At 47.6% G+C, this 12661-nt stretch overlaps 1 protein-coding gene across 1 annotated transcript in view; it reads right to left on the bottom strand.

Moving 5' to 3' along the window:
- The window catches only part of TANC2 (tetratricopeptide repeat, ankyrin repeat and coiled-coil containing 2), a 218381-nt gene that overhangs the window by 103629 nt on the left and 102091 nt on the right, over nucleotides 1-12661 (bottom strand). The window contains exons 5-6 of the mRNA XM_009883856.1: nucleotides 8722-8870; nucleotides 1562-1700 (exon numbers count right to left, since the gene is read on the bottom strand). Of these exons, the coding sequence (XP_009882158.1) occupies nucleotides 1562-1700; nucleotides 8722-8870 (288 nt within the window). The remainder of the gene's footprint in view (nucleotides 1-1561; nucleotides 1701-8721; nucleotides 8871-12661) is intronic.

Genomic DNA, 12661 nt, shown 5'->3' with positions numbered 1-12661 from the left:
CAGCTCTAAAAGCAAAGCACACGCTTTTTTTTGCTGATTCTGCTGCTCCACTTCAGGCTTCGTTCAAGTCTTCCACCCGATTCACCGCTCCACCAGAGGTAAGACCCGGCTGGAATCAAGCGTCCACTTGTACCCACCACCACCCTCCAGCCCAAGCAGGCTTCAAGGGGCCGCTCTGGGACAGGGGGAAGCTCTGGTGGTGGGACGTTGTGAGCAGGGAAGGAAGGGTGCGTGATACTGCAATGACTTCTCCCAGAATTCATTAACCTACTTTGCTCTGCCGCTCAGAATAGTGTACACATTTGCATTTTAAGATCATGCAGGCAGAAGTGCTACAAAGGTTACTGTGGCACACAGGAGCTGAGCTGAGCCCAGATCTCCTGATCAGCCAAGCAAAATATTAATCACTAGTACAAACTCACCTCCCCAAATTATCAACCTTCCTTTTTTTTTTTTTCCTTAAGCACTACATAAACTCTCAGCAAAGTAAAATCTTCTTTGCTGGAGAAATACTCAAAACACGTGGGATGGACAACCCAGCGAGGAGCATCCTGCCTGATGTTACACAGACGGTACTTTTCTCCCATTGCACCTTTACAGTTATTGAACAGAAATTAATCTGCATTTGTTATTTTCTCAAGACCCTTTACACTTGCAACCTACAGATCACTCCAATCAAAAACCTGCTACAGCAGATACAGAAAGTCACTGAAATTTGGGTTAATTTAATCCGGCTCCTGCCCAAGGCTGAGCTTAGGAGCAGCAGTGATTTTTGAGGCACAGTCACTGATAAGGTGGCAGCGACAGTCGTGGGGCACAAACAGTAATCAGTCTTTTATGTTTATAATAACATAAACCAACAGTATTTGAACTACGAATGTGATGCCATCATCCATTCTCTTTCCTCTGACATCAAAGAACAGCAGCTCTGGAATAAGTGGCATTAACGGAAGGAAAATGCTGAAAAAATAGATGCTTCTAAAATTACTTGAAGTAGTAAGAGGGAATGGCAGCCCCAAATAACAGCCATCACCTGGCACTGGGACCATCCTATCTTCTTTACTGGAACAAAAAGCTTGCATATCTCTAAATTAGCATCTCCGTGGTCAGAAATGGGCATGGACAGCAGGTGAAGGAGAGAATACCCAACAAAAGAAAAACTTAGGAGAAAAAACCCCAACGAGCTCACCAGAATTAAAGGAGGCAAAAATGTGTTGGGAAGAAAGACTGCAAGAAACCAACAGGTGAAGATGGGATGCAAAAGTAGAAGAAGATGGTAAAACTCTTCCTCTTCCACCATTTAAACACGTAGCATCAAATAATTTACTCATCAGCCTCATCCACCCCAATTTTCACCAACTCTACGTAGTTTAACCTGTGAGGAACGGAAGATGGAGGGGTACGATTCACCTTGGTCGCTGCAGGATTAACTTGAACGATGCAAACCCGTCCCATTACTTAGCGAATACCCCGTAGGTTATAAAAGCCAAGCCGGTCAAACCAACGCGGCCGGCGACTGCCTGGCGTCGCAGCAGAGCGGGACGAAGGGCGACGCACTCACCTATGATGCCGCTGTCTCTGCTCTCCAGCGTGGAGGTGGGGCTGGTGACGGGGCCGTAGGTGCAGTCCTTGGGGGTGCCGGTGGCGGTGACGGGCGGGAGCGTGGAGCAGGGGCTGATGCGCTGCGTCACCGCCGAGCTCTGCAAAAGGGGAACCGGGAACACATCACTCACCGCAGCCACTCACTGGGACGGAGGGGTGGGGGGGGGGGGAAGGCTTTCTATAGCTCAGGCGGGGGTATTGACGGTGAAGTTCAAAAAATGCTTTATTGGAAGTGAAAACGTGGCACCTCACGCCTGTGGGAACGCAGAGACACTGGGGCTGTTTGCCACTTCAGTCCTTGAAGAGAGCAGCTTCCAGCGTCCACGTTCAACGGGAAACACAGAAAACATAAATCAAGCGGTATTTACTGAAAGCCTGATTCCATACTTTGGTATCAATTTAGATAGGTTTTTTTTAATATTGAACTGAAAGTTTAAAGAATCCTAAGAAAAATTATGATACTCTCTTTAAGTGGCACCTTGTCATGGTGAGTATACGGCATGATCTCACCTCTACTTAGGGCAAGAAACGTCATATACAGGAAATCCTACAAAGACCTCTGGGCCATTTCCGTCTACTCAGAAACTTCTGTGGGGCAGCAATTTTTATTTTGCTCGACAAAGGTTTCCTCCATTCAAGAAAAACAACTGTGGTTTTACACCCTGGCAAAGAGGAAGCTCGAAATCCCTTATCTAGATATGAGACAGCCCTTTCCCTGCCCAGATGTGCTTTCCCCACCAGATAAAGTTAAAAAAAACCCCAACAAACCATAATAGGGAAAATGCCACTTTCCAAAGGCAGAACAAAACAAAAAAAAACCCACAGCAGCACAAAAAAGACGGTGTTTTCAAAGTTATTTTGGAAAGACCCTGTAAGGTACTGTGTGCCAGAAACCTGGAAGAGTTTATACATCTGATGCTGTGCACGGAGATTAGTTTATTAAGAAAAAATGAAATCATTCTTGAATTCAATTTGAAACAAGCTGCGATACAAGACAGAGCCCTTGTTCTAACCACAGGCTACTGGGTGCACAAGCTTCCCCCGCAAGACATCCTGCTCTCTGGAATTATGTCCCAGAGCATCTGCAGGCAACAAAAACTGCTGTGCAGTCACCAGAGGATGGGGAGCCCCAACCCTGGGAAGGCACTCTTGTTGACCCATCACAGCAACTTAATCACCCTTACACTGTACTTCACCGCAATCATCCCGAAATAACCTGAAAATGGGCAACTTCTATGCTGCCCTTCCACAGAACAAATCCCCACGCCCCAGCTCAGGATCCTGTTCCCAGTGCGGGCGTCAGAGGAGTGGGGACCCCGGCCGTGGGTCAGGCCAGCGGTCCACCTCCCCGCGAGCAGATGAGGATGTTTAAGGAAAGCATTAAAAAAAAAAAAAAAAAAAAAAGGGCTTTTGTGCATATGATCCTCCCTTAAATCTATCTTCGGCCTCTGCAGCAAGGAGGTCGCCCTGTCTCCCCCTCGCTCGGGGGACGCTGCAGGACACCATCGCCTCTCTCACACAGCCACCGTTTCTGCAGCTTTTTCAGTGTTGTAAAACGATCCTGGTCCCAAGGAAGGAACAGCAGAGGTTAATTCCCCATTTGGAATTTGCTTAAATGAGATTTCTTTTATTCTGTGCGAATACTTCTCTAATAATTGCATGGATTTGTATTCCCTCTTCCACGTCATTTGAACCCAAGGTGACCACGGAGCGCGCGATGCTTCCGAACTGCACAACAGGTTCAACATCTCATTCTTTTTCTTCCTCGCTATTTCATACTTGAAGTTGAAAGAACGCCTGGGATGGCCTTTTGTAATTAGAACACGTGAAAGATTTACTGGTTTTTAAATTAGAAGGCAGATCCCACGTGTAGCTACAGGGAAGCGTTCTAATTTGTCCACGGTATCCCAACGGGACTTGTCAAAATCCTCCCTCGGAGGGGTTTGAGGCGGAACGGAGCGTCCCTGCCGGCGGTGGGACGGGGCAGCGCTGATGCAGGCATCCCCCTCCACCGCCCCGCGCCTTCCCTTGCATACCAGCGTGACTGCATCCATCCTCACCTAATTACCGAGTACCCCGAACGTGGATTAGCACGTCGACAAACCAGGGACGGGCGGACAGAGTGCTAACGTGACAGCTCCACGGGCGAGTTTGTGTATTAAACACTGAGACTGCAACACAGTAGAAAATGAACCATGTGAGTATTTCCATGATAATTTATAATCTCCCTCCGGATATAAAATATCCACCGGTGAATGAAGGAGAGGGCTGCCACCACACCGTCGACTTCTGAAGCCCTCAGGAGAAGCAAACCAGTGCTCTCCTCTCCCCATGCATTTGCTGTGCCACCAGTGGATCGCAGTTATTGTTATTTTCCATTCTTTTATGTTCTAGGTACTTAACAAATACATCTCTTTTTCCCCCAGTAGCCTTCTAGGAATCGTGGGCAAGCTGACTGCTCTATGAATTCTGGCTCCCCATAAACTCCGGTTTCACACGTTTGTTAGATCACCTGCCACGCACCTTCTCTCTCAACGAACCCTTTTCATCTTCTCACGCTGCAGTCTTTTCAGATATCTAAATACCACACTGATTTCTGTAAATCCTTTTTTTAATTCTGCAAAATCATTTCTAATTCCTTAATTCGAGAGGCCAAATTAAAATCTATTTGCGTGTCAGTATTAATGAAGATATTCCATTATTTTTCCCCTTAAAATTGCTGGGGTTTATTATTATTCTCAACATAACCTAACACGGGGCTGGTTTTGGACGGCTGCTATGTATTAAGCAGATGTTTTCACTGAGCTATCCACTGTCTCTTCTGATTTATCACAGCTGATCAGGCTCCATCAGTACACCTGAGCTATTAAATTAGCTTTTTCCAATATTCATTTTCTTTAACTCACTGACAGTACAACCAACTGCACCAAGTTCGAGGCAATATGACTGCCGAGGAAGGCCAGGGGCATCCTGGGCAGCATCGGGAAGAGCGATGCCGGTGCGTGACGGAGGCGCCGCAACTCCTCTGCTCAGCGCTGGTGGGACCACACCTGGAGCGCTGCGCCCAGCTCTGGGCTCCCCAGTACAAGAGGCAGATGGGGATACTGGAATGAGGCCAGCAGAGGACCGCAGAGATGACTGAAGGACTGGAGCATCTGCCACAGGAGATACAGAGATACTCAAAACCCAACCGGAGCCGGCCTGAGCTGACCCTGCTTGGAGCCGGCGGGGTGGATTAGACCATCTCCAGAGGTGCCTTCCAACCTCATACCACAGCATCTAAAAACGTAATCGGTTCACACTTGGGATCTTTCGGAATGTGAAGCATTATGACGATTATAAATTCTTCATGGCGAGGTTCTTCTACGTCCTTGCTTCAACTGTTATTTTAAACAAACCCCTGCCGAAACTTGTCTCAGTACTAACAAAATAACACCCACTAACCTTAAAACACAGAAAAACAACAGTTTAAAGCAAACTAAAATTCAGTGCAGGAACGGTACACTCATCTTCCCTCCAGCTGATAACACCATTGTTTCATGAAATGCCAAAAGTGATATTCTATAAGTTCTTTTATTTGTAGCGTTATCAATGCAGCTCCTTAAGAACAAGCTACGTGCGACTGGAAATTACTAAATAACACGGTGTATCACTTGGCATTGATTGACATGTTTTATTTTTGTATTGATAGAGAAAAATGTTCCTCTGTGCAAGTTTTAAATATAAATTTCCATTGACAGAACATTCTGTATTATTATTGCTGCTGTTTCATCTGTCACATTTGCACTAAGCTTTGAAAAATTAAACTGTTCTGTCACAGTCTCATTGTCCTCTGTGCTTCTCTGGCAGCCAGTGCAGTTAAAAAATAGTCTCCCAAAAATCAAGAGAAAAAGGATTTCTTCTGCAGCCTTTCTGATCTCTCATTAAGGAAAGCGTGATTAAGAGAGAGACAGCACATAAAACACGCCATTTCACAGCAATCTGGATTAGAGATACATCCTTTGCCATATTCAAAATAAGGCAACTGAATGAAAATGCAATGTGCCGATTTACAGATTGGGGCAGATTTAGTGAAAACACCTCTAGTCCTTATCTTTGCTTTAGCTCAAGCACTGGCGAGATTGCAAATAATTATTTTCTCGCTTGAGAAGGCAAAGCATGGTTAGAATAACAAGCAGCAGCCGAGTCCCAGCTTCTGACACAAAGAACGTTTTCTTTGCCCAGGCCATGTAAATTAACGCATTAAAACCTAGAAAATTGTTCTCCTTTTTAAATTCAAGTGCAAACCAGTAGTCAAAGTCTCAATCAGATTTTAATTAATCGATGATTAATGGAAGAATTAATCTTTGCAAATCCCATAAACGTCTCGCTGCACGCTTTCCAACACTACTTGAAGCAGGGGAGCTGAAGAAATTCAATTTGGGAAGGAGCTGGAGAGGTTTTCAGAAGATTTGCTGCAATTCAGAAGCAGCTTTAGCTCGGACAGGATTTGTGCTTGGCTCCTGTCCTGAGCCAGCCAGAGGGAGGTGGCAAAAGTCAGAGGAGGGCCACCAAGGCTCGGACGCGGCTGAAGACGATGATGTAGGAGGAGAGGCTGATGGAGAGGGGCCTGGAGGAGAGACAGCTACGCTGCACCCAGGGACAGCCGCAGCCTCCCGCCGGCCGCAGGGCGCTGCAGGGAGGACACAACCACCGTCTCCTCGCAAGTGCGAAGGGAAAGGACAAGGCTTTACAGTCACAGGCTGTAGCAAGGAAATTTTCTATTAGGTAGAAGAAAAAAAGTCTTTCACAATTGGAGTCATCAAGCCCCGGAAGAGGCGGCCCAGAGAGCCGATTGATTCTCCATCCGTGGAGATCTTCAAAACTCGCCCGGCCGAGCCCTGAGCAACACGGTCCACCTTTGAAGCTAAGCCCTGCTTTCAGCACGCGGCTGGATGAGACGACCTCCGGAGGTCGTGTCCAACCTCGAGCATTCTGTGATTCTAGGCAAGTGCTGACAGCCGGAGATGCTCACAAAGAAAGAAAAAAATTAACTTGGTAATTGAGGACCCAGCCTCTCTTTATCTTCACCAGCGCATGAACGGCATTCAAAGGCCCCGCAAAACTTTTTCATACAAAAATTAGCACACAGCCCAAGATATCAATCTATTTTAGAGGACAACTCTCTGCTGTTTCCCTTTAGATTTTTTCTTTTATTTATTCTCCAAAGACATCTTTTGCTTTAGAGAAAAGATGGGATTTTAATTTTTGTCAAAAGGCAACAACAAAAGGAACCATTTATAGTAGAAAGCTCTGCTCGGCTTTGAAGTATTCAGTTCAAATAGGTGCCTGTTAAAAGTACATTTTCTAGCACAATGTATAGTAAAGTACATTTCAAATCCACCACAACTTGCATGAGAAATTGAATGAAAGCATTAACAGCTTAATGAATGCGTTCGAGGCAAAAACTCTACAAAACCACATTTCCTGGCTCTCAAGCGTACTTCAGCCCATGCAGAAGATCAAACCTCTTTTGGTTCAGTCTACAGCGCAGGAGTGACAGACCCCAGGGCGCTGCCCTCCCCCCTGCTCGCCCAGAGCACCCCCTGCCCGAGCCAGGGGCAGTCCTGGGCTCCGAGGAGCAGCTTCTCTCCAAGCTTCCTTCCACATGGCACAGACTGGGAGAGAGCTTCACACGTGCCACCAGGGCCGTGACGGGCTTCAAAAGCCACCTTCATAGCATCATAGAATAGTTTGGGTGGGAAGGGACCATTAAAGGCCATCCAGTCCCACCCCCTGCCCTGGGCAGGGACACCTCCCCCCAGCCCAGGTTGCTCCAAGCCCCGTCCAACCTGGCCTTGGACACCTCCAGGGATGGGGCAGCCACAGCTTCTCGGGGCAACCTGCCCCAAGGGCTCATCACCCGCACAGGAGAGTATTTCTTCCTGATATCTCATCTAAATCTCCCGTCTTCCAGTTTGAAGCCATTCCCCCTCGTCCCATCACTCCATGCCCTTGTATAAAGTCCCTCCCCAGCTCTCCTGGAGCCCCTTTAGGCACTGGAAGGGGCTCTGAGGTCTCCCCTTTTCGCCTTCTCTTCTCCAGGCTGAACCCCCCCAACTCTCCCAGCCTGTCCTCCCAGCAGAGGGGCTCCAGCCCTCCCAGCATCTCCGGGGCCTCCTCTGGCCCCGCTCCACCAGCTCCATGTCTCTCCTGTGCTGAGGACTCTTCTTTGCCACTTTTCATTGACTGTTTTTAAGGAATTCAGGACCTTAAGTCAGGTGCTCTGACTAATGCCTGTGTTAAATATCTAAGTGACTTCTGCAGAGTCACGCGATGACTGTTAAAAGGGGAGAGAATTAGGATGAGCTTCTGAGCATTGAGCTCTTCTGCTACAGACTGGACTATCCATTCTGTCCATTGAAAAAAAAAAAGAGGGGGGAGTGGGACTGTCTTGTAGTGTCATTCTCATCTCACCAAGGCTGCCGGCAGTGGGCGTATTGTCCAGGCCTGAAGAGGAGGAGGAGGAGGAGGAAGAAACTCAGGCAGTTTCCACAAAATCTACATTGCAGCCCTGAGATTTTTGCTATTCTGCTTTTCAGCCAGCCAGAGGGGATTATTGAACTCCATCACCATAAAGATTTTACAATTTGCTTTCTGTAGCTGTCTTCAAGCATGAAATCACCTTGTCCGGCAAACATGAGCACAACCTGTGACTATCTGTAAAATCCGCTGTCGCTGCTTCCCTCTCCCGCCTGGAGAAACCATGAGCCTTTATGTAACACCGCTAAAGTGCTTTTGAAATATTGCACGCAAGATGCCATGGAAGTACAGATTATTTTGGTCACTATAATCTGATTAGAAATGCTACCCACTCCCTACAACATTTGCAGAAACAGAAAAACACCAGAAGCTCTTTCGCACGGTGGCAGCTGAGCCCTAAACACGTACTGCTGCGCTGTAACGATGATTCACTGTTTAACGAGGAGATACAACCTTTTACCTCCTAACAATTATTTCACCATGATGAGACGCTCGGCTGTCGTATAATTAGAAAATAAGTACTCTCTGACACGCTGCATGGGGATCGCAACCCGCGCGGTTCCCGCTGCCCGAGCGGAAGGGTCGGGGGGTTCGTACCTGGTTCTCCTCCTGCACCTCCATGCTGTACTGGGGCCCTGGCTGTACCTCCGTGACTTTCTCTCCGAGGAGGAAGCCCAGGCGAGTCATGAGTGTATTTGCTGCCTCATCTACGGATGGAGGGGGTCCCAGCTCCTGCTCGGTATCACCTAAACAGGAAGAAAAACAGATTCAGAGGGGGATCATTCACCTTGGCTAACCGCGCGGTGTTTTTACCAACAAAACACCGCAATCTTTTCACGCTGCACCGTCGGTATCTGGGGTTTCAGGTTATTCACGTTATTCAAGTCTGTGATAACATTATATGCTGGTCGTTAATTTTAGGTTACGCATTGCTCCAGCTGCCAATACATGCTTCTTCTAACGTTAGCTGTTATTTCTCCTCTCCTTGATCAGTATATTCTCAGCACCTCCCATGGAGGCAAACACAGCTGTCTTGCCTTCCCCATACCAGAGCCACCGGGGAATGGCTTTCCTGGACCAACGACGGAGAAGGGAGAGCCTTCCCTCTCCTCTCTCACGTCCAAACTACATCTGAGTTACTGGCAGAGAAACCAGGGCTACTCGTGCCGTTTGGAAAGCACTCCACGAGGTGCAGAGCGGCCAACCTGCGCTGCCAAGCGGTTAACGGCAACGAACAGGACAGAAACCCCGCAGCATCTTCGCTGCCACCTGCGGTTTCATGCTCACAGTTACACAGAAAGCGCTGCTCTCGGACACCAAACCCCCCTGTGCAGACACGCTATGGGCCACGATAGAAAGCAGTCACCTGCAAACTCCCCATCAAGTCTACAAAATAGGTCAAAACCAACATTCCACATGACTTTTCCTAATTTTTTCCCACCATCAATAGGAAGAGCAGCACAGACAAGCTTCCAGCCAGCAATGCATACCGGGAAAAAGGCCAGGCATGGCCTTTCTGTATCTTTTTGATTTCATTTAAAAAAAAATATTTGGAGGTTTTTGACTTATAGTATCACAAAGATAAATCGGGTTCTGAAAGTTGAGCTCTTCCCTGCTCACACCAGAAGCAGTATTAAAGCCTGAAGGTCAAGTTCTCTCCACATGACACTGAAGCAATACTGTGTTCAGTGCTGTTGTAGGAGACTAATTAGGATTTGCAATTAGTCTACAGTTAATTATTCATCTGATAATGTACAATCTGGAAAAGAGCCCATCTCCATTTCCCAGCTCCGTCCTGGCTCGGGGGTGCTCCAGCACTCAGCCTGAAGCTACAGGAAAAAGATGTTACTTTAAATATTGCTTTTTGATAACTGTAACTGAAAACCACAAATCTCAATCTGGGATATGTGCGAGACCTCAGAAAATTTAAGCCAGTTGCTTCCAGAAATTCCCATTTAAAACTCCTAATGGAGATCTCATGGAAGCTTAGAGCAATTTTTCGGTGTCTCACCCGCACTACTGCAAGTTATAAACCCTGGAGCGTCTCAGAGGCAACCGAGTCCGTATCCATAAGCACCGTCAGCTCTGGGAGAAGAGCATCTGGAGCCGTCCTTACACAGTGACTTCACTGCTATGAAAATGGATTATATAGTATGATAATAGAAGCTGTCTTTAAGTTATTGAATCCCTATTGTACTGCTTTAAACAACGCTGACGTGAATAGGAGAGATTTAAGAGAGAGACAAATTTAGACGGATGGCCCAATTTTCTGAACTGCTGACCACCCACATTCAATCTGTGGGCATTTACTGTCTCTGGGAGTCAAATCCAGAACAGATACATTTACGTAAAATGAAAATTATAGAGACTTTTATTTCCAAGGTTACTTTTTTTCTTTAAAAAAGCAGACTTTTAGAATTTATCCCCGACATCCATACCGAGGATATGGCTCTGTTCATAATTATTAGAAGTTTATTATGCATTTCCCCATTCTGTCTTCAAGAACACGTGACATTAATAATCCTCAGACCACGCTGCCTTACGCGCCTCAGCAGAAGGGGAAAGGTGGATCTCTCTCTGCATTGCCCACCCCGGGGGGGGATTTCGGGAGAGCGCCCAGACTACGACGGAGCAGGCTGCGGGGCGCTGGGCAGAGCTCGTTTCCTTCGGCTCAGCGTTCGGTCCCGCTCCCAAACCAAAGGCAACAACTTGCTACTTCCTCGGAGGCTGGGTTTGACCTTGCCCTTAAACCTCCCCGCTTTTATACGACCCCTAAAACACCTCCAGGGGGCACAAAGCTGCCTTTCACCTGGAAAATAAAGACAATTCCGAGCTTATCCCAGGTCACTCCATGAGAACATAGAAGATACAGAGGATAACAACTGTCTGCTCTGATAACAGCCCTAATTCACCTGCGAGATGCTGCTTACGGCACAAGGTACCAACAGCTTCAACTGAAGAAGCTGAGCTCCGAGAGCATCACGTTTACGGTAGAACTATCAATTATTTTATGATAACATGGCTTTCAAAGTACAGATAACGTTGAACTCCAGCGAAGCACCATCGTACTGGATTATTCCCTCTTTTGGTTTTACGTCTTTAAAAATAAGTGCAGTCAATTAATTGAATGTCCAAGAAAAGACGTAACAGCTCCGAGACGCCTGTGAATGGGTATTACGGAAAGAAGCTGTAACTCGCCTTTCAAAGTTGACAGTAAGACCTAATACTCTCTTAAGTTCAATGAAAGGACACAACTGGGTTTTTCCCTCCCTCACCACACACACTATCCAGTTGATGCTGCAGCCAAGTTTACACACAGTTCAGCGCAGCCGGTTCCCCCCAGCCTCACCGGGGAAATCTGAGCTCACAGCTGATAACCCAACCGGCCTGAGATATTTTTAGGTATTCTGACACCACTGCTGGAACAAAGTACAGCGGCTCAAACACACATACTGCAGTCTACTCAGACAGCACCCTCTGCGTACCAATAACCAGCCACAAACCGCCCAGCTACACATGTGCAAACCTGACGTCCATCAGCGGATCCCAGAGATCCCAGTGCGGTTCGTGGTCTGAAGGTGCCGCACCGTGCTACATCAGCGCACGCTCTTCTGCATAAGCATTAAGCAGTATCAAACGCCGTATCAAAATGCTCAGTGCCAGGAATTTTAATCAAGAATAAAAAACCCCACACTTAACTCCCCAAATCATTGCATGTGCATGAGTGTTTCAAGGAGTTGTAGAGCCCGTGTAACTTCATGTCGCTTTATAGAATCATAGAATTGTCTGTGTTGGAAGGGACCTTTAAGATCATCGAGTCCAACCATCAACCCAGCACTGCCCAAATCACCACCAAACCATGTCCCTCAGCACCGCATTTGCCCGTCTTTTAAATCCCTCCAGGGATGGCGACTCCACCACTGCCCTGGGCAGCCTGTGCCAGTGCTTGACAACCCTTTCGGTGAAGACATTTTTCCCAATATCCAAACTAAACCTCCCCTGGCACAACTTGAGGCCATTTCCTCTTGTCCTATCACTGAGCCGCTCCTCACCAGACGTGTGCTCCAGACCCCTCACAGCTCCGTTGCCCTTCTCTGGACACACTCCAACACCTCTATGTCCTTCTTGTCGTGAGGGGCCCAAAACCAAACACAGCACTCGAGGTGGGGCCTCACCAGTGCCGAGGACAGGGGGACCACCACTGCCCCAGTCCTGCTGGCCACACCATGGCTGACACAGGCCAGGATGCTGTTGGCCTTCTTGGGCACCAACAGTGTTCAGCAGAAAGCATGTATTTTTATATCTACACACATAAAGCAATAGGAGGGAAAGGATGGCTGCTGGGCTGTGCAGGCAAACCATACCAACCTCCCACCCAGCCCGGCCTCCTGAGGGACCCCGGTGGCCATCACACCACGTAACCGGGGCTTCCCTGCCAGCTGGCATCGTTAGTTAGCTGGGTCCACAGAATTCACAGAATTCACAAAATTGTTAGGGTTGGAAGGGACCTCTGGAGATCATCTAGTCCAACCCTCCT

This window comes from Charadrius vociferus, unplaced genomic scaffold (assembly GCF_000708025.1).
Source record: "Charadrius vociferus isolate BGI_N301 unplaced genomic scaffold, ASM70802v2 scaffold484, whole genome shotgun sequence".
Taxonomy (NCBI): Eukaryota; Metazoa; Chordata; class Aves; order Charadriiformes; family Charadriidae; genus Charadrius; species Charadrius vociferus.
Note: the sequence above shows the minus strand (reverse complement) of the source record. Positions and strands in the feature narration are given on the sequence as shown.